The 27,360-nt window shown below is 35.7% G+C and overlaps 1 protein-coding gene and 1 pseudogene across 2 annotated transcripts in view; one reads left to right on the top strand and one right to left on the bottom strand.

Moving 5' to 3' along the window:
* LOC148954875 (T-complex protein 11-like protein 1) overlaps positions 1 to 25,372 on the top strand; it is an 89,387-nt gene extending 64,015 nt beyond the window's left edge. For both annotated transcript variants that reach the window (XM_089098984.1, XM_089098988.1), the window contains exons 9-11: positions 12,149 to 12,333; positions 17,279 to 17,445; positions 25,082 to 25,372. In XM_089098984.1, coding sequence (XP_088955110.1) covers positions 12,149 to 12,333; positions 17,279 to 17,445; positions 25,082 to 25,275 — 546 coding nt within the window. In that variant the 3' untranslated portion in view covers positions 25,276 to 25,372. The remainder of the gene's footprint in view (positions 1 to 12,148; positions 12,334 to 17,278; positions 17,446 to 25,081) is intronic.
* Positions 2,929 to 5,376, bottom strand: LOC148954876 (uncharacterized; annotated as a pseudogene).
* Positions 25,373 to 27,360: the final 1,988 nt, after the last annotated feature.

A 27,360-nucleotide genomic window follows, 5' to 3' on the forward strand; every position in this document is an offset into this window, starting at 1 on the left:
GTAATGGCTAAAAGTTGTGTTTTGTGACATAAATTCGTATAGCATGTCCCCATGAGTTGGCTTACCATTGAACAAGCTGCAAGCCGCTTGATCGAGCAATTTCCTGCTCTGATTGATTTTTTTTTTTCAATTTGTGCTAAAGAAGAAAAGCATAAAGCCCCTTGGGTCAAATCCAAAGTACCTGAATATTGTCATTTGCAGTCCTCCCACTGGGTTCATAATTATGAAAAAAGTTCATATTTTTAACCTAGGTTCATAAATGGGTCATAATTTAGAAAAACGGTTCATAAAGTTCATATTTTTCTTGCCATTAGCTGGAAAGCATTTGCGGTTGCCGTCTTTTTCCTTATAAAGGACAAGCAAAGCAAATATGCAAGAGTTTTATTTAGAAAAGCCAATAATGAAAGCTCAAATCAAGTTTGCCTTCAGTTCTGCTAATACCCTCTCTACATTCACTGGAGATCTTCAACGACAAAGACAGTTGGTTCATGGGCTAAATTTTGAGTTGTGACGCTTCTGCACATTTTCTCTAATGCAGATTGTACGTGTCAACCATCGTCTCGTAAATATTAAATATTATTATAAATATTAAAACATATTTTGCTGCAATTTTAAATCTGCTTTGAAGTGTTGAAGTGTTTTGAAGTGTCCTTCTTTGCCATTTACACTGCTTAATAGCAGTGATAGGCTTGAGAAAACTTTTTTCTCCTTTGGATCCATCTGATGACTATACGTGCCTAAAAACCACAGTTTTTTAAAATTTTCCTAACTGTTGTTTCAATAGCACGCAGTTTTAAGGGTAGGGCCACATTTTCTTCAGTGTTGCCACGTTGAACCTTGAAAATAAATCAATAACCTATTTAATTCATTCTTGAAACGCTTTCCCTCTATCAAAATTCACACATTTACCTACAATCCGTTGACTCTCAAATGCAACTATACTTTCAAAGAGAGCATACATCTTCTTAGGCTATTTGGTGTTATAGCTTTTTAGTTTGTTTTATCGTTTTTTCACCCATGCTTCTTTTTTTTTTAATTTGGCACCCACCTTTACCAAAACCTACATAATTGCATTTGGGAGTTTTTCATTAAAAACTGAATTCTGTATTCTTAAGTTTTTTTTAAGATATATAACATGGTTGTGTAAGTTTCTACTTAACCAATTCTAAGAAAAATGATTTCATTTTCACTTTCATCATTACTTTATGTTTTCCTCGTTACTTTTGTTGCTAGTTCTTTTATTTATTTCGACTAGGTTGTTTGAAAGTTTCATAAGATTTAGTGGCCAAAACTTAATAACAAAATTTAAATTAATATTCTTTAATTATGTTTTTTGTCTCAAATAACAAGAATATGTGTAAAAACATGTATATATCACATAATATACGATTCCGTAGTACACTTAGATGAGCTGCTAGTGACTCCTGTGGTCATGTTATAGTGGAAGTTTTTAAAAAACTATTAAAGAGAAACTTCAATATAGGCCAAAAAACACTTTTGCTTCTTGTAGTGTCCTACTATATAGAGACTCAAAATCCTTTAGATGAGTCTTTAAGCATTCTTTAATGTCTTACTTGTATTTCTGCCATATATGTTATTCTAGACATTTGTAGGAAATAGCAATCTTTAAAAGCTATTTGTGCTTTATTGAATTCATGTAACTATTGATATAATCAAACAAGTACTGTGTTTTGTATTAGTTCGCTTTTAAACTTCATTTCCTCGTGCTGCAATTACTCACTTAGCCTTTGCTGACGTTTTAGTCAGAGAGCCACTCACCAAAAATGTGACAGGGGGGTGATCAGTGAGCAGCAGAAGGTTTGACAACGGAATATGGGGTAATCGATAGCGCTGATTACGAATATGGTCGTTATATACTCGGCCGGGTGGTGCTAGTCTTCGAACTTCGAAAAAATCATGTTTTTTTTGCTGTTAAAAAATATGCTTCGCAAAAACTTTCAACAATGATCACGCAGCCTATGGTAATTAATGCCGCTGATTATGAGTGCCATTGCTATACAGTTGGGCTCATCGCTGATGACCTTGAAACTTGCAATTTTATTGTTTTCATTCGTCAAAAAAAAAAAAAAAATAAAACGCTCTAATATTCAAGCATTTGGCGAGTAACGGATAGTTATACTTTGAAACTGCACAGTATACTCATTAATACATACATGAACTCAGGACTTTACGTACATGACCTTGAAGATAAATATGTTTTCGTGCCTAAGTGAAATTACTAATAACATAAACAAAAAAGACTGGCATGCTCCTCTGATAACAACTGCTAACTATTTCGTGTAATGCACTTATTATCAAACAAAATTTAGAAGATAATAGCTAACTTATCCATCTCCGAATTGTAGCCAGAAGAAGCATTCATGCATCCCCCCCCCCCGTCACAGCCACAAAGTAAGTCGCAAGGTCTAAGGCAAGATACTAGCTAATCTTTGATCTTGAAGATAAATCTTTTCATCCCTAAGTGAAATTACTAGTAATATGAGCAAAAAAGACTGGTATGCTCTTCTAATATCAACTGCTAACTATTTCATGGAATTAACTTATTAGCAAAAAAACTTTATAAGATAATAGCTCAGCATATGAAACTTATCAATCTGAGTCCAAATTATAGCTAGAAGAAACATTCGTACATTCCCCCCCCCCACACCCAAAAAGTAAGTCGCATGGTCTATTTCCCGCAAATGAAATATTTACGTACATGACCTTGAAGCTAATGCCTAAGTGAAATTACTAATAATATGAACAAAAAAGACTCGAATGCTCTTTTAATAGCAACAGCTAACTATTTCGCGTAATGTGCTTATTAACAAGAAAATTTTAAAAGATAGTAGCTCAGCATATCAAATTTTTCCATCTGACTCTGAATTATAGATAGAAGAAACTTCAAAAATTATAGAACTAGAAGAATTAATTATAGAGCATAGAAGAAGCATTCAAACATTTCCCACCACAGCCACAAAGTAAATCACAAGGTCTATTTCCCGCACATGGACAATTTTTTTGTACAGCCCTTGCACGAGTATTACTCAGGTGTTACACCATCTGGGAATGCCTTAAGGGTGGACACAACTGGCCTAACCTCACCATCCTGAAATGTCCAGCCAAACTGTAGGAGATCTAGAAACTGCGGCTTTGGTCGGTTCGCTTGTAAAAAAAATGTCCAACTGGAGGTAAACGCGCTTAGCATGGCACTCAAAGGCAGCGTCAGATGATGGCAAAACTTTAACCTCCCGCTTTCGAGGGTATAAATATACTCGCAAGTCATCAAGAGAGGTAAAAAGGTGTGGATCTTTACCGTATGCGGCGACGATGACTTTTTTGCAAATACAAAGAAAACTTTTGCACAGAAGGATCGATCTTTGACCTCTCTATCTCTTTCACAAGCAAAGCAATCTGTTCCTGCAGTCCCCATTTCTCGACAGCCTTAGCCACCACTCTTTTTCCTTTAGAGAACATAAAACCAACTGTATCACAGCCCGAAAGCGTATGATTACGCTTTTTGGCTATAATTTGAGTGGTATCCAAGGAATAGCTTATAATGATACAGCAAAAGGACAACAATATCTGTGTCATTCGCATCGACATACACAATATCGATACCCCTCTTCAAACAGTCCAACGTGTGCAACACAACTTTAGTATTCGCCTCTTCATGGGTACAACGCAAACGCTGTTCAAAGTCTGTATCAATACTTCACTTCTGCTGAGCATCACTGCTCTCATCCGGTCTTGAAAGCCTCCAGAGAGGTAGACAGTTAAACCTGCTTGAAGCACATGGACTAAGTTTTCGAATTCGTCAAATAAAAGTTCAATCAGTTTTGCCTTTGCCTTGGAATTTGATAGTATCGAGTTCCAATCATCTAGCTTTGAGTGTTTACCTAGAGATACTACAAATTTGTATGGAGATCCTCGCTGCTCGTGGCAACCACCACAGTCCTTCAAGCAGATCATATTGCCTTCTTTGTCACAATATCCAAATATTGCATCATATCTATCTGCAAGGGCATGCAGTTCTTTAATGTCACCGTTAAAAGACACAAGAGTAGAAAATGTTCGTTTTCCGTAGCTCTCAATGGTTTCCGATTCAGTTGGCGGGTGGCTTCTCAGGTACGGCATCAAGTTTACCACCCTTGAGTGAGTCGACTCACTGCTAATCTCGACGTTAACGGGCCACTCATTCAAACTACTTTTTGTTTTCAAATACTCCAGAAGAGCTGACTTGGTTCCTGACCGAAGTACAACCTTCCCAGAAATTGCACTTCTCTCAAATATAGAAGGTGCATATGAGAGAAGCTCATGAGAAATTAAATTCCTCAGATGGTGAAGTCCTGTGTCACCAGCAATGTCAACACTCACCAATACCCTTTTGACAGTTTGAAGTTCAACATTGATGAGACTATTTACGGCACTCAAAGTCCGGATTTTCTTTTTCTGGTTCGCCTGCTCATTATTCATGACCTTCACTTTGCTAAAAGCAGCTTTATCCCCATCCAAGTACCGCTCAAGCGCTCTGCTTCCAATAGCTCGCACATCGAGAAGACCACTGTCAGCAATCTCACTATCGACTGTCTCAAGAGTATGAATATTGAGCAAATCGTTATCACTGCATAGAAAAGGATTGAGCCTGGACTCCAGAACAGACTTCACTTTATCAACAGCTATTTGCTATCGCAGGATGAAGGAAGAGTTGTCTTCGTGGTGAGCGGTGTGAAACTCACTTTGAGGTACAATGTGTAGCATATCACTGAATGTAGCTGAGACTGAGGCACAAAAAGGAAGAGTTAAAGTCCACTTCACAAGTGCTAACTCATTCATGGTAATCCCTGTCACTCCACCCTCCGTTTTTGAATCCAAATTAATAGTGGATTTTATCGGATGATCAAGGGATATGAAATTGAGTTTGACTTTTCCCCTCTTCACATTGAACAGTTCATTGCAGAACGCCCGATGTACCCTTGCGGGTAAGTCCTGCATATGTGCCAGGTACTCAATCAAGCAAGTCCCGTATTTATAGTGACCACATGCAACTAAATAAGGAAGTATTTGGCCCACTCCTGCATGGTGGCCATCCCAGTCACCAGATCTTTCACTATGCAAAAACTGCCACAAAATTAGTATCATTTCTTTGTACTGTTTCCAAAACTTGTGGGTTTTTGAGCATGCACGGGAATTCTTAAACATTTCCAACCACGGGGATAAGGTGGCAAGTTTTTCCTTAAGACACTGAAGGATCTCATCAATGGGAGTATCCTCTCTTGAGGTTTTCAAGTTCTGTAGTAAGTACCCAATTTCTTCGAAAATAGTAGTGCACGATAAGTCGTCGGATTCGGTGCAAAAATCTTCGAAAGCTTCCCAGTACAGAGGAATTGAAGTTATCAAGTATTTTACAATATACAATAGGTTGCATAGGTTGCATCAAGACATGGCTAATTGTAGACAGAGAAAAGCCAAGACAGAGAGTCCAAGTAATTGAGAGGCAAATGTTTAAATGTCACGGAGATCTACCGCCGGGACAGGCGCATTCGTGTTGGATAGATGCCTATGCTTCTTCTTCTTCTTCTATTTCACAGCTGGCGGGTTTTTCAGTTGATACTATTTAGCCCTTTTCCTTTTGCTTCACTCTGTGGGCTACAGAGCTACTGGCTTGGTTGTCTCTTACTTATGAAATATTCTCAAATATCTTTCAGTAGATCTTTCGACTCAAGGAGTTCAAATACAAGATGATAGATATTGAATTCTATGCTCTGTGGGCAGGAATAGTCGGCTAGGCTCTTGGCTGATAGTGAGATTTTGTGGTGTTTGAAGCACTTTAACAGTTTACAATGCAAAGTATGCTGTGCAGACGTCAGCATATTACATTCAAATAGGCAGTGGTCAATTGTTTCATTATTCATAATACAATCCCTGCAAAGAGGGGACAGGGGAAATGAACCACTTGAATTAGAAAACTGATACGAGAATGCAAGAAAGTTGAGTCCATTTGTTCCAGAATGAATTCTGTGATAAATTTTAGAAAAGTACTTATTGGGAAAGGGGGAAAGAGTAGGATTTTTCTTATTAAACATAATATCTGGTAGTCTCCATCGGTAAATGGGGATTGGTCTCCCACTTGGCTGGTCAATATTTATAGCATTTTTTGCTATTTCATCAACCTGATGATTACCACTTATACCAGAGTGGCTAGGAAAATACTGAAGATAAGTTCTTATGCCACTTAAAGCAAGATTATCTATAATACTAAGACAATGATAAGTGTCAATATCCAGCTTATACTGAGGAGCTGAAGACAGCAACTCAAGCCTTGATAAAGAGTCAGAATAAACTATAATATTATTTGAATTAGCAATCAAGGGTTTATTTTCCATAAGGTGTTCTAATGCCATGATTATGGCATTTAACTCTGCAGACATTATAGATACATTATTATACAATCTCTCAACCATTGCAATTTTCAGGTGAGGAAGGAAGGCAGCATTTGCTACCTTCTCATTCATTTTGGACCCATCAACAAATATTTGGAAATGGTTTTTATAAGTAATTGTGTTAAGTTCAGCAAATTTTTTTCTGGACAAAAGCAATGGGGGTTAAATCTTTAGTCCACTTTGAGAAATCAGTATTTATTATAGGGATTGACCAATTTCATGGAGGGGAGTGAGGGAAAGTAGGTGTAATAGACTTCGCAGGTACAGGAAACTTCTTCTGAATATTGGCACACTCATTTGCAATGCCTCTATACATGGCTAGATTTCTTAACCAATTATGTATGGTGTGTGAGCAATTTGATTCCACTTTCGTAACATGTTTTGTCAACGGAAACCTACGTCTCTCCCCTATTGCTGTTAACTCACTCTTTATAAGCAGAAAACTGGTGCTTGTGGGTATCCTAAGACCTAATATGAGACGTATTATATCGTTTTGTATTGTTTCGATTTTTTGCATCTGGGTCTTTGCACATGCACCATAGACGATGAGCCCATAGTCAATATGGGGTCTTATATGTGATTTATAAAACTGGAGTAAGGTTTTCTCTTTACACCCCAGGGTGTAGAAAGAAGTCTTTTTAGTATTGTTTTTCTATAGCATTTTTTGTATTGTGTTTGAAATGTGGAGGCGGAAATTAAGTTTTTGGTCAAGCATGAGAACTAGGTAATTAATATGATTATCATCTGGAATAGTTGTTCCATTTAGAGTTAGTCTTGCATTAACATGATTTCGCTTTTGGTGAAATTGGATTATTTTTGACTTGGTAGGTGCAATGGGTAAATCTGAATGTTGAGAAAACTTTTCAAATTGGAAAAATGACTTTGCAGCTTTGACTGTGCAATCTCAAAGGTATTGCCAGATGACCATAGTACCAGATCATTAGCATATTGTAGATTCATGTGGGGGAGGTTCATGCCCCAGAGATATAGCGCAAAGAGGAGGCAGCTGAGAACTGCTCCTTGAAGAAGGCCTTTGATTATTGTCTTTTGGGGTGAAGAAGCTGAACCTACCCAAACAATGAAACTTCGCAATTCTATGAAAGATTTTATAAAAGATACTAGCTTGGGGAGTAGTCCAAGGTTTGCAAGTTTAATTAAAAGGATCTGGTGGTTCACATTGCCATATGCCCCTTCAAAATCTAGGAAAGCTGCAACTAGGACATTATTTTTTGAGAATGATTCATTTATTGCATTTGTTAACAATATGAAAGCATCTGTTGAGGAAAGGTGTTTCCTGAAGCCAGTTTGAATGTGAGGGATCATATTATTTTTTTCAACAAACCAGAGGAGTCGGTAATAGATCATTTTCTCCATTATTTTCCCCATTACAGGAGTAATCATTATGGGTCTATAGGACTCCGGGTTATTTTTGGGTTTATTTTTCTTTAGTATTGGTAAGAGGGACAAACATTTCCAGATATTGGGGAACATAGATGAAGCCCAAGCATGATTATAACAATTTAGAAGTTCCTGTTTGTATGAAGGGGTGAGATTCTTTATCCATGTAGGGTGTATATTGTCATAGCTGTCACTAGTCTTGGTCCTAATAAGATGTATTGCATTGTTCATTTCCTGGATTGAAAATGGGCTGATTATATACTCGGATTCTCGGCGAGGTTAGTAACCTGGGTTCATAGGAATTGGGGTTATTTTGCTACAATTGTTTGATGTTAGCTTATTAGCAAAAAGAGTGGCAAATAGCTTAGCTTTTTCATTATCATTGTCATAATGGGTATTATGATGTATAAGCTCATACAGGAGTGGGTTGGGGGAAGTCTTTTTCCCATAGATGTGGCTTATAACTTTATGTTTAATTGGCTCATGTGTTTCTCTGGATAGATTATTTCCCAAATTATTCCAGTAGTTATATTTAGCTTTTATTATGGTCCTTTTTAGATTAGATTCTGCTTGTAATTTTTTTAAATATGTAGTAGGTGATGTTATTTTTAAGAATGTTCTCCTAGCTGCCTTTTTTGTTCTCCATTTACTTTGGCACTCATTTGTCCACCATGCTTTGGGAATATGTTTAGGGAAGGTTTTCCTGGGTGTTGTCCTGGGGATAGCATGATTAGCTGTATTTATTAGTAAAGATGCCAAAACTTCAGCATTTGTGTCAGCTGTTGCGTTTCAAATGCATGAATTTTGGGGGAAACTTGTAGCTTCATCATTTAGCTTATTTTGGAACATAGGCCAATTTGCTTTGGTGTTGATATATTTGGAGGCATGTTATAGGGTTTCAGCAGGTTCGTTTAGGGAGCAAAGTGTGGCAAAGTGGTCAGTACATAGACTATCAATTTTATTTATATAAATTTTATTCAAAATATTTAAAGACACAATTTATAGGTCAATTGTAGAGAAACTGTTGCCTTTGGTATAAAAATATTTCTTCAGATTTGGAGTGGTATTGACAACGGGTGCAGTACTGTTTGAATTCGTACGTTCAATAAACTTACAATCTTCATATTGTTAACTGTCCCCCACAAAAGGCTGTGGGCATTAAAGTCTCCACAAATAATGATATTTTTCAACATATTAGAATTAATTGTATAGCTGAAGAAATCCATGGCATCTGCAGTTTGGCCATTAGGGTTATAAAAGCTTATTATGTAAGTTTTTGTATTATTCAGCCAAACACTGATACGAATTGCATCAACATCATTTACAAAAACTGGAAAGTTGATGCCACAGAATTTTATATTATTATTAACTATTAAAGCTACTCCACCTCCTTTTCTCTCTGATGATCTATCCTTTCTCAGGATAGTGTATCCCAGAGACGTAATTTGTTGATTTTGGGTTGAATGAGTTTCCTGGAGGCAAGCAATATTGATGGAGTTATTATTCATAAAAGATATTAGTTCATTTAACTTATTTTCTGTAAGTAATCTTACGTTCCACTGGAGTATTGATATGTGTTGTGTTGTTGATTTAATTTTCATATGACTGTGTATCAATGTCCAGCTTTGTTAATAGTAAAGCAAGATCTTTTGCTTGAATGAGTATATGATTAGGGATGTAGATTTTTGCCAATTCAGCAATGATTTTTGTTTTCTATTTTGTTGTATATTCATGGGCTGAACTGTATTGCAGTTTAGAATGAATAATCATATATTTGGGGTTTGTATGTTTGGCTGTGCATCCAGTTTGTCAGTTAAGGGATTAATTCCTGGTAGTGTTTCTGGTTTGTTTCTTGTTGGGAGGGGGGGTCCGGCCGACCTCATTTCACTAGACAAGGAGGCTTGTTGGCTCAGTGATTCTTTCTGATAGAGATGTGAGCTAGGGGGCTTAAAGGCTGGTGTTTTGCAAGAAGTACTCGATGCATTGGGAGTATTTGACTTGGGAGTTTTATTTGATTACAATATAGGTTTTATTTGGCCTGATTGGGCAGCATTTGCTTCCATAGCTGCAAAAGGGTATGGAATGGCCTTCTCTGTTGCTATTTGGAGTGTTAGTGCTCGTTTCTTATATGCAGGGTATTGTGATTTATTGGTGGATTCATGTGGGATTTTACAATTGATACATGTAGGCTGAGTGCTGTTGCAAGTTGTCAACTCTTTAGGATGGGAGCATTTACAATTACTACAGGCTAGGAGAATTTCATTGCATTTATTTGTTGTGTGTCCCAGTTTCAGACACTTCTGACACTGGATAGGCTTTGGCTTGTATTCCTTGTGCGATTTGATTTGCCCAAATAGGACTAACTTTTCTGGAATATTAATTTTTTCCTTCAGTGTAAATAGGAAAGATCTACTTGTTTTTAATCCATTAGAGTTGGGTTTACCCAGTTGAGTGACATCTTCTACAGGGATTGTGTTACCAGCCCTTTCCAAGAGCCCTTCTTTTAACTCCTGAATTGGTATTTCTAGGAGAACATTATATGCTACTATTTTTGTTGGGGATTGTTTTGGGTTCCATTTAGATGAGATAATCGAGCTATTCTTAAGAGATATTAGATTAAATATTATATTAGCGGATTTCTTATCTTGACAAGCTATTATCAAAGATCCATAACGGTAAATGCTAAGTGAAAACATTGATTTTAACATATTGAAAATTGCAACCCTTTTTGTAGTAATCTGTTATTTCAAAGGGGGTATTTGGAGAAATTTTGAGGTAAATTCCTAAGTTTTGGGAAGGGTAATCTTGGAAAGGAGGAGGGGAAATATTTTTGATTGGGGATGTTTTTTTCCTTTTTTTGGAGCTCCTAGAAAGGACCTCTTGAAAGCCATTGTCATCTATAGTGACATTAGCTCCAACACTGATCATTGTCCTATTCTCAGAATTTGAGCTTTCATGTGAGCTTTGTGATAGGGAGCTTAACCAGCCAAGATGGGGCAAAAATGGATCAATTTCATTAGTATTTGGGGTGGGATCCGGAGGGACCTTTTTTTAGGGGGAGTTCTTTGCATTGCCTTTTTGAGTAAGCTTTAAGCTAAAAAGGAGAGGATAATAGTATGATACCAGACCGTCTGCAGTCTACAGTGGGGAAAAAGTTCCACAAAAGAAACACCACAGTATGGCCCTGAGGAGGATTTTGAGCACGAGGGGTTCAGTACAGCTACTGGTTAATCGAGACAATAATTCACACTTATCCGAGCTAAAAATTGGGTCACTCCACTTCTTCGCTAATAGTTCAAAGACGAAAAGGGTTAGAGAATTTCCAGATCACTCATTTTGTAGAAAAATAAATTTTCTACAGAATCCATTAATAAAAAATGTACATTATGTAGGCAAATTTCCAAGATGGATCAAGATTATTCCAAAAACGCTATAAATGTTATCTTTTGTCGATTTTTAGGGATTAAAACTGAACTCCAAAAGATAGAACAATTTTGAAAAAAGAATATTGAGCATAATTCAATTTCCTTTGATTTGAGCTATAGCTAAGCAATTTTGAAGCGGTTTTGAATTTTTTTATTCATTTTAAGGGAATTTTTGTCGGTGGAGATTGATTTTTAGGGAATTTGAAGAAATGGGGATGTTGCACCCACTTGTCGACTATATAATGTCGGTTTTCGTATTCAGCATGGTCGATTACATCAGATTTCGATTTCGTATTCAGCTGATGACGCAAAAACTTAAATATCAACATTTTTCTCGTGTGGCTGCCTGACTATTTGGTGAAAATCAAAAATTCATTTGCGGAATGTATGCTTTCTGTATTTGCTTTGTGCTGGTTTATAATAAACAAGCTTAATAAACCTTTGATACAGACACTGCAAGCCATTCGTTTAACATGTATGGTACATTCCGTGTATTGTATCAATGTTACTGTGAATGTCCGAAATCTTGTTAATGTCGACATTCACCGGTGAATGTCCAAAATTCCTTTTTCTTGGCTAGGATTCAATTAGCTTTGCGGATCAGATTGTTCAGTCTTATGCAAGCTTTGATGATAAAAATTAAAGTTAGGTTAGGTTGTTTTAGGTTAGGTTAAATTAGGTTATAAAGCTCAGAAATAGGTTAAAAACCTAACCCAACCTAACCTGTCACCATCAAATCTCCATAAAACTGAAAAAATTGACTAGCAACGCTGACTAAATCCAAGGGGAAAAAAACAAGGTATTTCGGACATTCACCGGCGAGTTTCGACATTCACGGTAACATCAGCATTATCATAATTATAAAACTTCGACTTATTGCAGACTCTGCTGATGGATCAACACCGATTTTTGGCATTGAGAGAGCTGTCAGTGAAGATTGAGTTAATAGCAGCAGTAATTTTAGTTGTGAGTGCTTCTGTTCAAATTGCTAGCGTCTCTTCTACAGATTTTAGGAAGACATTAAAACAGCATACATTCGACATTGTTGGAAATGATTATACAATAAGGTAATGAAGTTGTACAGTCCTGTTGCTAAATCAAAGGACGGGTGTTGCAAAAACAAAAGACAGAGAACCCCACTGTCTATACATGGAGTTTGATAAAAACAAACAACATCAATAAAAACAAAATTTATTAATAATTAAGATTACCAAACTAGGGTGATATTCAGCTAGTGGAATGAAAAACGACAAGATAAGACAAATATTTCAGCTGAGACCCCCGTCCTCAGCGCTAGAAAAAGAAAAATAGGGAAGGAAAAAAGTTATATAAAACAAAAATGAATCTTTTGATGTTCACTACACCGAAACAGAGAAAAATTTGAGTCGTTTCTCTGGTTCGGTATAGTTAACTTCAAGAGGTTATTTTTTGTTTTATACAAAAAATGAAGTCGTAATTTTTTTTAAGTCTTTGCTTTGTCTATCGGTTATTTTTCCCGCTGACTGAAAATCACCCTGATTTGGCTTCTTAATTGTTTTTGTTTTTGTATTCTTTGTTTTTTGTCGAACAAAGGATCCTACTCCCGCAAGTGGGCCATTGCGCTCCTCTTGGGCCCAAGAGTAGTCTCGAAACTATTTTGTTTACCTAATCATAAAACATTACGTAAAAAAGAGCGTATTGTATAGTTATAGTAGGGAGGTACCCAGGAATCAGCGTTTGTCTTAGGATATCACCCTTGTTTGGCTTCTTATTTTTTTCTTCTTCGTATTCTTCGTCTTTTGTCAAACAAAGGGTGAATCTCATGTTACTTGTAAGAATAGGCGATTGTGCTCCTCGTGGGTCTAAGAATCATCTAGAAGATAAATGTAGATGAGAATTTAACAAACTTTCATCTCCCAGAGAGTTTAACAAATGAAAATGCGGGTATCATTACCCGTTCTTAAAAACCCGAGATAAAAACGGGTGTCATTTTTAAACAAAGGAGCGGAGCCAAACAGAAAAAAAGTAAAAAATTTTAGACAATAAACATCAGAATATTTCGACTCAACATCCGGGAGCCTTTATCGACGGGAAAAAAAATTAGTAAAGCTATATTAAACACAATATTCAAAGAAAAAAAAACTCTAATCGAAATATCACTGCAATCACTGCAAATTGCCTGAATAAGCAACACAGAAATGACAAACAGATTGTCTCTAGTATAATTTTGTGTGCTAAAGAGATCTAGGAAAAAATGAAATAATATATTTATCTGAAAAATGTATGTATGCTCAAGGTAATCACCCACGATTGAACTTACAAGGTTAAGATCTATTGGACTGCAAAGGAAATCTAAGGTTATATATGGCATCAGGTCAAGGAAACTTGTGTATTATGTATTGAATGGATTTTTTGATTTGCTAACTTAGCTGAGGTCCATTGACTCCTTCCAGTAATGACTTCATCCCGAGTTTTGATTATAAGGATGACACTTGTTTGGGGACTATTATGCAACACACTAATATTTGAACTTCTGACCGGTCCCCTAATTAAGCAATTATTAATTGTATTAAATATATATTCTTCTTCATCTCTATTAATACTAATACCTCCATAGATAATTTCTTAATTTCTATAATTTTTCAGAAGCTTTAACTGTAATTCTGGGTCTGATTCCATATAGGATTCCATGATCCAACTTGCACACGGACTAAAGTTACAGCTCCTTCCTCAGCTTTTTTCGATCAAGATACAAGTTCGTAATATTAGAGGCTAAATTTGTTATTTTTTTTAATTTGTTTGATGTCATGTGTTTCTAGATTGTTTTTCGCTAATTTTTCGTCCACGTTTCTTTTTTTTAAATTTGGCGTTGTATAAAAAATTGAATTCCCAAATTTTTACTAATTTGCTTTTAATAAGACTACTACTTATTAATAGTACTACTAATATCTACTACTACTATTTTCCAATACTAATATTCTTATTCTCCTACTAAGAATATCGTATTAGAAATGAAAATTAAAATATATAAAAGTGGTTTTTACTGCCCTTTATATTTTTCTATTAAATGTAATTGTCTTTAGCAATAATATATAATAATATGATAAATATATGATTTCTAAAATATTTAGATTTATGCAACAAAACATGGTAATAAAATTTAAAATGGGTTTAGAGAGAAAAAAATGAACTGTCTTTCATTTTGTTATTTTCTTTTTAACTTGTACCGTAAAAATAAATAAGTAAAACTAATTAGTTAAATCTGAAAACCCTTTTCGTCCATGAAAATTCTAACATTAACAATCTGTTGATCCCCAAAGAATAGAGGCTAAATAAAAGCTCTTGGAGATAAAATACTTGCTTAGTACCAAGAAAGTTATAAGGATTTGGGAAAAGAAAAAAGAAACTCTAAAAAATATCCTAAAAAACTATTGTTAAAAGACTATTGTGTTTATGTAATAATAAAATATTACGTAAAAAAGTGTATTGTGTAGCGATAGTGGGGAGTTACCCAGGAGTTACCGTTGCTGAAATCACCCTCGTTTGGCTTCTTAATCATTCTTATATTGTTTTTCTTGATATTCTTTGTTATTTATCGAGCAAAGGATGCAGCTCAAATTGCTTCCAAAAGTTGTCCAATAGTTGTCTATAGTTGTCTAACACAAAGAACATAGCAGGAGGGAAGCTGCCATCTTTTCCGTTAATTTGCTGCTTAGTTTTTAACCTGACAACAGGAGCTCTTTTTCCAAGAGTCATCTTGAAATTAAATCTAGATCAAGGAAAAAAAAGAAACTAAATAAATCCTCAAAAACTATTATTAAAACACTTTAGTGTTTACCTATTTAAGCGAGAAACCCGTGGGCTGGATTTTCTACGTTACGTAGCCGTTTGTATACCGTGAAGTATGATGTTCTGTTTTTTTTTAAACAAGTTCAGCTTAAATACAAGACATACAGAATTTATCACTTCGGCTTTTTAGAACCGTATTTTAATCTTTCAGCTCCAAATTTGTTTTTCGCAAAGACGTAGTCCTATAAGAGGTAGATTACTGTTCTTTTCCTTGCCTGTCCTTAAAGATAGAAATTTCAATATTAATTTCGGCAAAATCGGTTCATCAACGGTAGTACGCAGAAAAAATGAGCCCATCAAGGCTTGGCATTAGGTCCTGATTCTCTCTTTAAAACAAGTAGTTCCACTAATTCAGCATCATCTGCCCTTTCTTCGGAACGAGCTTTTAGTGCTGCTTCCATGACTACCAGGACAAATTTTTCCTAATGTATAGGGATTTCTAATCGCACGTGGAAGATGAACAAGATCACTCGAAAATCATGTGATTTCTTTAGAAAATATTTGGCTATGTTGCACGCAATATTTCACAGTTGATAGGATTTACTCAGTGTCATTCTAATACTTGATATGAATAGTCCAACTAATTTTACCAGGTAGCAGGGAGAGATCGAGTGCGTCGCATTATCTGTAACCTGATTGTAGTCTATTAAATTTGTATTCTTCTGAAGGCTGAGTACCTTTGGATTCTGTAAAACCTGAAGAGCGCTTAGAGTTGGAATCATTTATTTCAAACTAGTTATCGTAATCTTTGACAAAAATTGCAAACTAAATGGTGTTGTATTTTACAATCCGAGACCTAGGCTGTACTTAAAGGCACTAGTAATAAATGACACTAAAGAATTAACAAAACAAGCTAGTCCTTCAAGGTACTAACCCTAATTTTTTATTCTTCCTTGCTTTTACTACTTAGATAACTGTAGGGGTTGAAAATGTCGTTGCTTGTGACTATTTAAGAGAAGCTGCCAGAAACACATTACCACATTGCCATATACTGTTCTTTGTTGGAGTAGGAATTGCTAGTGAAAAATATAGATGGCGTAACAAATATGGACGCCACCGCTACGTTTCAAAAAAAAAGTTCGTAAAATTACGATTTTTGGGCTACAGTTGGGAAGACTACTGCACTAAACAAAGTCAAAGTTTGGGGGGATAGTTCTAGCATCCATACCTGGCGAAGTTTTTTTTTATTCTCTGGTATCTCATCACAACCACTTTTGACAGCGCTGCTATATCGATATTTATTTTCTACTGCTCCTGCTTACTTCAGCAAAATCTTTTGTTGTTTTAATAATACATTATCCAGTAGGTCGTTTCAGTTAATCTGTCGGAGAAGAGGGAAAGAATCTCTAAGATTGTATTCGAAGTGAAAAATCTGTTTCAAAAACTATATTATATCTTTTTGAAGATAATTTCCCTTTTTATGTTACCTATTATGAAATAGAATAGCCCCCCCCCCAATAGTACCTTAGATCTAATGATGATTAACCTTTATTCAGATGATCTAAGTGTAACTAAAATTAAGAAGCCGCTACTTTTTTTAATTTAGTAATGCTGCCATGCAGATACAATCTAAATATCTTATCTTCAGAATTCTCACTTAGCTAGTGTGTTTAGAAAAAAGTAATATAGTCAGTCAGGGCCGTATCCAGGATTTTTGTTCAGGGGGGGTGTTTACTAATTTTTGACTCAGTTTTTGACTAATTTTACTGATTTTTACCTAGGTTTTACTAATTTTCGACTTACTTTCGAGTCGGTCAAAAATTTCGGGGGGGGGGGGGGTTCAACCCGGGTAACCCCCCCCCCCCTGGTTACGGCCTTGTAGTCAGTATACAGAATCAAATGTCTAATCCAATTTAATGGATTATCGCTTTTTGGTAAGGTTCCTCTCTTTGTAGAAATTTTACTTATTGTGAGCATTCTCTTTAGCAGTAATTATCTACCTTTGGTTTTAACTTTCGAAATTATGATCGTTTTCTTCTTCTTCGTGAAGGTCGTCATCTGTTTAAATTGGAATTTGCAGAAAGGTACAATGCAAGTAACTTCTAATTTTGGCATTACAAACATGCGTTGAGGGAGCAGATAATTTCTATTACAAATTGAAGATACATAAATAAAATGTTGGGCATTAACTGATAGTTACATGTTATTTATGCTTGTTCATATATTATAAAAAATCTATTGTAGAAATCTGGAAAACAATCTTAAAATTCTGGCTGCCAAAGTTAAAAATGACGTTCAGGAAGAGGTTAAGAAAAGAAACTTACCGGATCTTTCTCAGACGGCTGAAGATCTTCTTGTCAGAGGAATTGAAGATCTTTTTCGTATAGAAAATAGAATTCGAGTTCTCATACGTAAGTCAATTTTGTTCATCTTTTGGTTTACTTGTATTTTCATCCAAGAAACAAATTCAGGATAAACACATTGATTGCATTGATAACTGATTAAACATTACAACATCACAGAACCGTATATGAGCTGTGGCTATAAAATAACCGAACTGATGCTTCCAAAAAAGAACTACTTTTTCACCAAAAGAGAACGACAGCAAGCTGTGTCGCCTGAAACCTCCTCTTTCGAATGTTGTACCTCCCGTGTCTGTAAAAAGAAATTATTCTGGCTCGTATATCATTTGAAAAACAAATTCAAAATCACCATTCAAAAGCTCATAACCACCTGTGGCTTAACTTAATTATACATAATTAGGTTATTACTTTTATTAGTTGTACCGTTTATTTGTGTGTAATGTTTAGTTTATTTGTCGACTCCTACGTTTTGTCCAAAAATTTGTCTTCCTTTTTCCTTTTTGTTGTTCTCTTTGCTCTGTCATTATTTTTGTTATTTCAACGGGTTCTCAGTAAATTCATTCGTTTCATTTAGTATTTACTTTTCGTTCTTCCGTTTTAATTTACTTTATTTCGGCTTTCTGTTTTTGTTTCAGTTCGTTTTTTATAATTTTCTCTATTTTTTATGATGGTCTCTAATTTTTTATAATCGTTTTTACAATTATTTTATAATTGTCTCTGATTTTTTGTAATTGTTTTTACAATTGTTTTATAATTGTCTCACTATTGAGATTGTTTCTCAGAATTCTAATTGCTGTTATTGGTGTTGAAGCTTTTTGAGGGTTATTATATTGAATTAGTGATAAAACATAAAATCGCGAAGAAAGGAAGAAAACGGGGACAATTAATGAGGAAAAAATGAGTGACATTAGGTTACGCTATAAATAAATATGAGAAATGATTCTGGACTTGGGTTAAGTATTGCCACCAGCTCAAAAGCAAATATTCAAAGTGATTGGGGGAATCTTGGCTGTTCTGTCTGTTTCAATATATGCCTTTACTGTTCATCCTACTGTGTTGTGTTTCCTACTGTAATGCTTTGTTATATACCATTGCTAATACCATTCCTTCTATGAGGGTAAAGTTTCTTATATCTCCTTTTTTTGGAGAGCCAATCTGGTTACCCTTAAGGAAAGGAGATCAAAAATTTCCTTGCGTTCCGCCAGCACTGCCCTCCATAACATCCGGACGAATTCCCTTTTCCCTAGTCAGTTCCCCTCCTTCGACCTCATCTCCCTCATTTTGCTTCAAAAACATTATCATTTTTAACCCAGCGAAATTTTTCACTGATAGAGAAGAACTTTTGTTCCGCCCACATTTAATATGTTAAATAAGTGAATATCCCCCTTCCTCCCTTTTACCTTACAATTTCAGCTTTCTTTTTACAGTCTTTTTCTTTTTTTAATAAATTGTCTTTTGTATTCGACCTTATTAAATTGTCCTTCGACCTCATCTCCCTCATTTTGCTTCAAAAACATTATCATTTTTAACCCAGCGAAATTTTTCACTGATAGAGAATAACTTTTGTTCCGCCCACATTTAATATGTTAAATAAGTGAATATCCCCCTTCCTCCCTTTTACCTTACAATTTCAGCTTTCTTTTTACAGTCTTTTTCTTTTTTTAATAAATTATCTTTTGTATTATTGAGTCACAAGACAAAATTTCGCTTGTGTTTTATTTGGTTTATTCCCTTCTACTTCTGCGAATTTCAGTTCTTTTACATTTTTTCACAACCTTTTTAGTGTTTTGAAAAAAAGAGAGAAAAATGTCAGCAGCTCTATTATATATATATGTTTTTCTTTTGATGCCCATTTTTCACAAATATATATATTTTTTCATCTTAATTCATTGTACATATGATTTGGTGGTTGATTCTCGTTGTATTGATCTTATATCAAAGATATCTAAATATCTCATCGGTCTCCCTCCTTGGGTATGTAATTCTCGGGTCAATAGGAGATACGGTATTATATACCCTAATGCTGCCATCGGCAGATGCATTGAAGCTTACAATAACGGAATCAATGAACACCCATGGTGTTCCCTTTTGAAACAGTAAATGTATCGCGTCTCTTTGTTTTTTTTGTTATTGTTTTTTATTGTAATTATTGTGCCTGCTATGCATATTGTGTAATTATTTGGATGATTATTGTGCTTTTGTGCTTATTTTATAAATTTTAATTTTTTTTATTTGTCATTTTCCGTCTTTTTATTTTCTTTTTTTTCTTCTCTTATACTCCGTTTGTTATTGCGTTAACAACGGGTCATAAATAAATTCAATTCAAATAGTGAAGGCATTTGTGTGTTTTCTCATGATATATGGAGCCGTGTATGAGCGTAAACGTGTTACTTTTGCTTGGCAATTTCTGAATACCTTACTAACATAATGGTTAAACAATTACATTGTAATGTCGCGGTGTGTCGTCCAGGTTTTTTGAGTACTTTCTCGTTTCCGTACTGAGAAGATGCCAATAGTAGAATCACTACGCATTGGGTCTTGCCACCAGTCTAATATGTAGCAGCAGATGTAAGTCACACTGCCAGAGTCTCTGCAAGAGTTCGAGCAAGTCTGCTGAGCTCACATTATAGTGATTCTTGTTAATTCAGGGCACATTTCGGCAGCTGTCAAGTTTAACATAGCTTTAAAGATCCTTAATAGGATATCTCCAGTTTCAATAAAGATCAATTCGCTTAAGTGATCCTAAGCTCATAAATGATGGATTTGCCAAAAAAAACATTCTTCGTTTGTCGTAAAATGCATGAGTGTTCCTGCTACACACCGTTACACAAGGGGTTACTTCGGGACTGTGCTCCCTCGGTATTTAAAGATGGATAGTGCCCTCCTCCCACATATCCATATATTCTTAGTAGTATCTATTTGTTTTTACGTTATTTCAAATTCGGACCCCCATTAGTACCTCCCCTGGATACCGGATTAAAATTCCATAGTACTTTTATGGCCTACTACCTCCGTTTCTTCCGAGAGAAGCTCTCGGAGAGATCGGAGAGATGGAAATAGCTCTCTGGAAAAACATTGAGATGCTTCTATGGAAAAACAAGCAAAGGAATTTCTGTTTTTGTTGTTGTTTTTTTTATATCTTTTTTTCTCACCCCGAGTACTTGTTTATTTGGGTATTTTCAGTCATTTGACTTTATGATGCTCAGAAATTTTAGCAAAACGTTATGGTAGGCTATTTTTTCGTTGGCTATAATTTTTGCTATTTAACTTTGCCAAAAGAAAAATCTTTTAAGACTGGAAAATAAATCGGAAATATCGGTTTAAATAATTCGATCAATTGAAATTGGAAATATTGATATATCGGAACTCCAGATATGGCCAGACATCCTTTCACTTGGTATTTTCTTTGTTTTATTGTATTTCTTTTTCGTGATGAGCTTAGCATTCACCCTTACGCCAGTTCCAAAATCAACTCGAAATACCGCAAACTACCCTCGCTGATTGGTTTTACTATCGTGGTTTGATCTTTTATTGTTTCATAGATGGAACGGAACTTGTTGAAAAAAAAGTTTATAGTATTGAAGTATCATTTTCGCTAATTGAAAAAAAAAATTGGAAGAATAGCAAGACAAGTCTTAGAACTAAGATCATAATGTTGAAAACCACACGGTGGTTCAGCATGGCTCTGAAACATGATTGCTCTGAATAGCTTTGGGATGTGCTAGATGTTCTCTAGAAGATTTGTCGAAGGATCATTTTAGGGCTTGTTTAGTGAACCATATATCAATCAGTTAGCTGCTCAAAAATGTGGCTCGATACTTCTTTCTAGGACTGTAACGAACCAAAGTTAAGAAGGTCGCAGGTCGCATTTTACGGTTGAAGGATGATATATTGCCAAAAATCGTGCTTTATGACCATGCATCTGAGGTCAAACGAAAAGCCACGAAGCCACCTCGAATGTGGCCACCATGGCCACCACGCACATTCGAGGCCAACCCAAATGTGGTGGGAAGAGGTGATAAGAAAGAAATGAAAAGAAATTAAAACGTCATGGGAGTAGACCCCGAAGCCGCGCCAAAATAAAATTTGGCGGTGGCAGAAACAATTACGCCGGCCGTGCCGAATATTTTTTACCGGCGTGCCGCCGAAAAATATCGACGGCGGGCCATCAATTGATTGGCGTTTCTTCGATTTTTTGAAGTTTTTTGGCTACTTTTAAAAAGTTTTGAAAACTAAATTGGTATCAGTTTTTATCGGAATTCGGTCCACAATTCCTTTTGAGTTTCATTACGATGACTGAACCTCGGACAAAATAAGGACGAGATATCAATCTTAACTTCTCAAAAAGGTTTCTCTTAACCCAATGATTGACAGCGAGTTCTTGATCTGCCTGATATTTGAATTAATCCGACAAAATAGGTAATTTAAAATTTAATCTAAATTAAGCTTTAAAATTTGAATTAAACAAATCTACTTGCACCATAAATCCAAGGCTAATTTATGAAACCTCGATGGAATCTGATGTTTATATCTTACTCCATGTCTGAATTTCCTGCTCTTGCAACCTGCATTCCATTTCTTTGACTACTCTACTCCTCAGCCCTTCACTCTCAGCGCTACAGAAGTTATTATTTCTTATTGTTTCAAGATTGAATCCTCTCAATGAAGAGTGATATAGTAAAAGTTTTAGAATTAAATATTTTAACCAACTCCTTTAAGAATGAAAGAGTTTATTTATTCCCCTTCCCATCTCAGCAATTAAGGTACTGCGGTTGTGGACGTACTTGAACACGGTGGGTAAACATGTCAAACGATCATAGTTTTACTTTAGCGTATAGGATTTAATTTGGGATTTTTTTTTTTTTTACCTAGCCAATTTTCAGAAAACTTAGCATGTTTTTCTTTAAAGACAGTTCGTTCCCAGGTGTTAGAAGAAAAAGAAGCAAAATTTTGTAAAGAAAAACACTATATATTATTAAATTTTTTAATCTGGTTTTAAATTTCAGAATTGAATTTGAATTAAGTTTTAAATTCCATATTTTGTCAATCTTCAGGCAGTTTAAGGAGGCACAATACGAAATTCAAAACATTTAGCTGGAAATAAACTCTATCACTTTCCTTTAAAGCTTTGACAAGCTTGTAGTTATCATGTATAAAAATAAGCTTTTTTTACACGATGTGGGGACAACATAGAACTTAGCAGTAAAGAGTATAGAGCTTAGCAGCTGCAATCAGTCCTGCTCCATTGAAAACCCTTTCTGCTCCGGCACTTGTTGCCGGCAACGATATAACTTTTCTTGCCAAAGCTGTAATCCATGGCAGCTGAGTAGAATATCTTTTCAAGAAGGCAATGGTTGGATTGTTTGCATCAACTAGGACATGATCTTTTGATCTCCTGGCATGGGTTGCCAAGCCCAGGCATAATTCTTCTTGACGCCAAATCGCATCATCATTTTCACCCTGTTCTGCATTGTCGTTCTGACACATTATTTGATCAAGCAGCCTCTTTTTCATGTATGATCATGAGGAAATTTAGAATTGCTGCTCTTCTGAGAAAAATCACAAGCCACATTCAGACAACTGATTGGGGTAGCTGATCCACTAACAGCGCCAGAGGTAACAACCTCCTCTTCAGGCTTTTCGATGACCCTCTCCTCTTCGTACAAAAGAATTTCTACTGCATTAAAATGCTCACTACAAGTTATAGTGGAGGGACCTGAAGTGTAGATTGGACAAAGTTGGTTCACAAGAGATGTTATAAAGCACCTTATGTCAGCCCCTAGCACTAGAGGCTTAACCATTTTAGACAAGAATTCCCTTCTTGTCAGTGAGCCATCAAGAAGGTTCAGATGCTCATCAATTTCACTTATCTTGAATGTTTCGAAGTCCAAAAGTACAGCTGTCACCATGAGATCATCCCATGGGAAGCCAAAGTCAAACTTGTCTTTCACATTAACTTTCAGAAACAAATCCTGCTACTATCATTATGTTGCTCCTCAAGGTGACCTTTTAGGAGGCCCCAACTGATCAGAGCAACATTCAGGATGGGAAAGAATTCTCTCTCAATAGCCTTGACTGTAGTAAAAAAAAATTTGGCAGTAGAGAGCAAAGGTCACGCGTTAGTTCATATTCCTCATCATCTAGAAGCTAGAAAACAAGGTCAGATTTCCCAATTCTACACAAAAAACTTCCCAGAGGGCTTTTGCATTGAAAAATACTTCGCATCATACTATATGTTGCCTTTTTCATAGCTTGGTAACATAGGAGGCAGATTATCAGTAAAATGCACAATGGGCAACTGAGCATCAGCATCAAGAATCTCATCTAAATCACAAAATCTTTTAAGGGATTCATTGCTATTTTATATTTTCATTTTTTTGAGAAGGTTGTTAGAAAGGCAAAGAATGTGTATATAAGTTCAGTTCTTCTACTTTGCCCATGCTTCAATGTACATATGTATAACAACATTTTGGGTGGGGGAGAGGGGGGTGGTATTACTTATAAATTTTTTCAACCCTGCATACTGGCCTTTGTAGAATAGCTGCATTTTTGCATATGGTTAAACATTTATAAATAAGGTATTCGAAGAATATCATGGCTAGTCAAAACTCATTTTAATTAAAAAAATATTTCAGTGTAACGAACAGGACAGAAACAAAAGAATGATAATCTAAAGTCCATCGTTAACGAGTAGATTCAAAAACATTTTGAGAGGATCCAAAATTTTAACATGTATTGCTATATAGCCGATTTTGTGTTATATTTGCCTCTCAATGATCTCCAAAATAATTGGGCGCTTGAAATTTCCCACGGCGCGCCGCCGCCGACCGTATCTATGGCGATGTCGGCGCGCTGAAACCTTTTCGGCGGTGGCACACTAAAAAACTTTTGGCGGCAAGCCGCCGATTTTCGGCGCGGCTTCGGGGACTACATGGGAAGGATTAAATAGTGAAGCTTTGAACAGACTGGGTGCGTTGACTCCGTTGATTTTTCAATTGAAATTAATTTGGTGAAAGTGATTAAGAAGTTGAGAGCCATGGCTAATTAGAGAACAGCCAAGACAGATAGTCTCTGTTAGAGACAAATGTGGCACAACTTTTTCACAATTGTATAAAAATGATTCATTTCACATGTTGATAGATAGTCTATCATATATCCTGCGGCAGAACTAATGTAGGCTGGTATATAGTAAGGATAATTCAAATATTCTACAAGTTCTGTCACCCATTTGAAGACAGTTGGAGACCCGAAAAAATGATTTAAAGATTCATAACCGACCCTGTCCGCAGGACTTGCAGGCAATTGGGCAACTGAGACTGTTCATATTATATGAACTTGGGAAAGCTTAATGGGAAAGCCCACTGAGGAGCGCGCGTAGCTTAGTTTGTTTCAGGTGCCTTAGTGTTGCAATGAATTTGAGAAGTATTTATTTGTTATACCAGCTTAACAATAATAAAGGTGTTATTATTAACAATAATAATATTGCAATGAATTTGAGAAGTATTTATTTGTTATGCCAGCTTAACAATAATAAAGGTGCTAGACTAACACGAGAATTATTGCTTAGTAATGGATTTATAAAGAATCCCATCCCTCCAGATGAACCTCCTTTACAGGTTAACTCCTTCTTTTTATTAAATTTCATTTGTTAAGCTTGCAACAATAAGATATGAACCATTTTCAGGAATGAGGATCCGTGAATTTTTGGCAACTGTGCTATCCAGTTCAACAGCAAGCCCCATCAAGATGCCACCAGGATTAAACTTGGTGCAGGAGGAACTAACGGAATTAACAGGAAGGTTCAATCGTTTAGTATCTTACAACAAAACTGTCTTTGGTGATTATTACTCAGAAATTATTGAAAAAGCACATAACTGAACGAAGTCTAATTAGTTTCTATTCTTGTTTTTATTCTTTTTTGGTTTAAGATTATTGTGCGCTTCGATTTTCATATATTAAATGTAATTGTAAAAGACTTTATTGAGGTATTTCAAAATTTATTTGTGTTTCTGATTTTCACTTCATTAAACGCATTCAAACTATTATTTTAAATGCAACCTCGACGAAGAGGGTTTCCGCATTTAAATTTTGGGCTTTATAAAGATACAAATAGAATGAGAAAAAACCAACCCAGTAAGTGAATAACTTGCGCAACCTTGCAAAATCGAAAAATAATACTTACAGGGAATCAATGCGAAAATGGGTCTAAGGCCCTATTTTTGGCTTTTGGCGGCCCTGAGGTGGTGCATGAACAAAGATTCAGACTCATTTCTTCCCTAAATTTGTGGGCTTTGAAATCAGAGGTTGGAAGCAAAACCATTAAAAGCCCCTTTTCAGAAGAAAAAATTGGATTTGAACCATATTTCTAAGCGACTCAAATGAAAGATACATCGCCGAATGAGATAGCCAAAAGAAGGAATAGTGGTGCAGGCATAAGAATTATCGTACTTGTTGTTTTTTAGGTTTAACGGCTATGATATTATACTAGATATTTATTAACATCTAAAAGCACAAACATACAAGCAGAGTGGAGTCCCCCGGAAATTGATTCTGGCTTTGACCTCGGGTAAATAATTCATTTGTTTTAGATTTTTTTTTTTCAACTTGATAAAAGATGGATGATTATGATTGAGGGAAGAAAGATCTTTTGCATCTTTAAGTCAAATTTTGGTGTGTGTCATTTTTTATTCTCAGCAACCTACAGTTTTTTTTTATCCCAGAAAACTCTGAAAATGTTTAGCCAGCTTTGCCTCTCACAGAGACTATCTGTCTTGGCTTTACTGTAATTAGCCTTGGATCTCATGTCTTTCATGACCTCCACCAAGTTTTAATTTAATTATTTTAATTTTGCTGCGTTGTTCAGTAAGACTTGTCATCCAAGTCCTCATTTCTCTCCCCTTTGTCTTTCTCTATGTCATTTTTCTCTCAGACAATTTGAGCCTTTTCTTGATGTCATGACGTCCAAATAGACCTTAAATTAGAAGTGGTGCCTTTGTAAATTTAAATTTTTTTATTGGACCTTTAACTTTTGCCTCGGCTTGTCTTTTGTCATTATGAACGGTTTATTCCGTCCATATTTTTGATTTTCAATGGTATGGTAGGGATTGATGACCTTATCCATGGCAAAATTCAAAACCCAATCATCATGTCTATCATTTTCATTTTTAATACGCTTTGAGTCTCGCTGTTCATGTTAATCTTCATTGACTTGCTGCTCTTCATTTTTATTTTTGACTCCATCACTTGTTCGGTGTCGTATGTCATCTAACCGTGTGTGTCTTTGCCCCTCATTTCCATATTTAACACGCTCTAATTGTCGTTTTCGCGTATCTTTCAACCGCCCGTGTCTTTGCTCTTCATTTTCATTTTTGATACGTTTTTGGATTTTGATTACTTCAGATAATTTAACAATGGCCTTTGATTTAGCGGTCTATACTGATGTTGTCGCAATTGATGGCCCAGGTTGTCAAATTTCATATCTTATTACGTGACGTCATTTGTTTTGTTTTTTTAACAAAGGTATGGTAAGAATTGATGATCAAAAAAGAAATATCACTCTAACAATAAGAATTTTCGTTGATAGTTGTCAGGGCTTCCTCCACACTTCGTTATATGCTCTTCATTCATTTTCAGGTGGTAGCAGAAGTTTTAAGCTACGTTGTCTTTTCACAGGAGAAAATGCAACGTATAACATTCCATGATTAAAAACTGGAGTACTAAGGTTGGCCCCAACAAATTCAAAAGTTTGCCCTTGCGACTTATGTATAGTCATGGCAAATGCGGGTTGAATTGGAAATTGATATCGTTGAACAGTACATCCAAGTTGACCTTTACTAGAGTCCACTGTAACTCGGGATACTACTACTACTACTAACAACTCACCGCAGCACCAAGCCGCCTGAGGCCAACACAGCTACGCACGCTCCTCCTCCACCCCAGTCTATTCAAAGCCTCACTTTTTAC

This window comes from Artemia sp. Qi Xiang Cuo, chromosome 2 (genome assembly GCF_049724085.1).
Source record: "Artemia sp. Qi Xiang Cuo chromosome 2, ASM4972408v1, whole genome shotgun sequence".
NCBI classification, from domain to species: Eukaryota; Metazoa; Arthropoda; class Branchiopoda; order Anostraca; family Artemiidae; genus Artemia; species Artemia sp. Qi Xiang Cuo.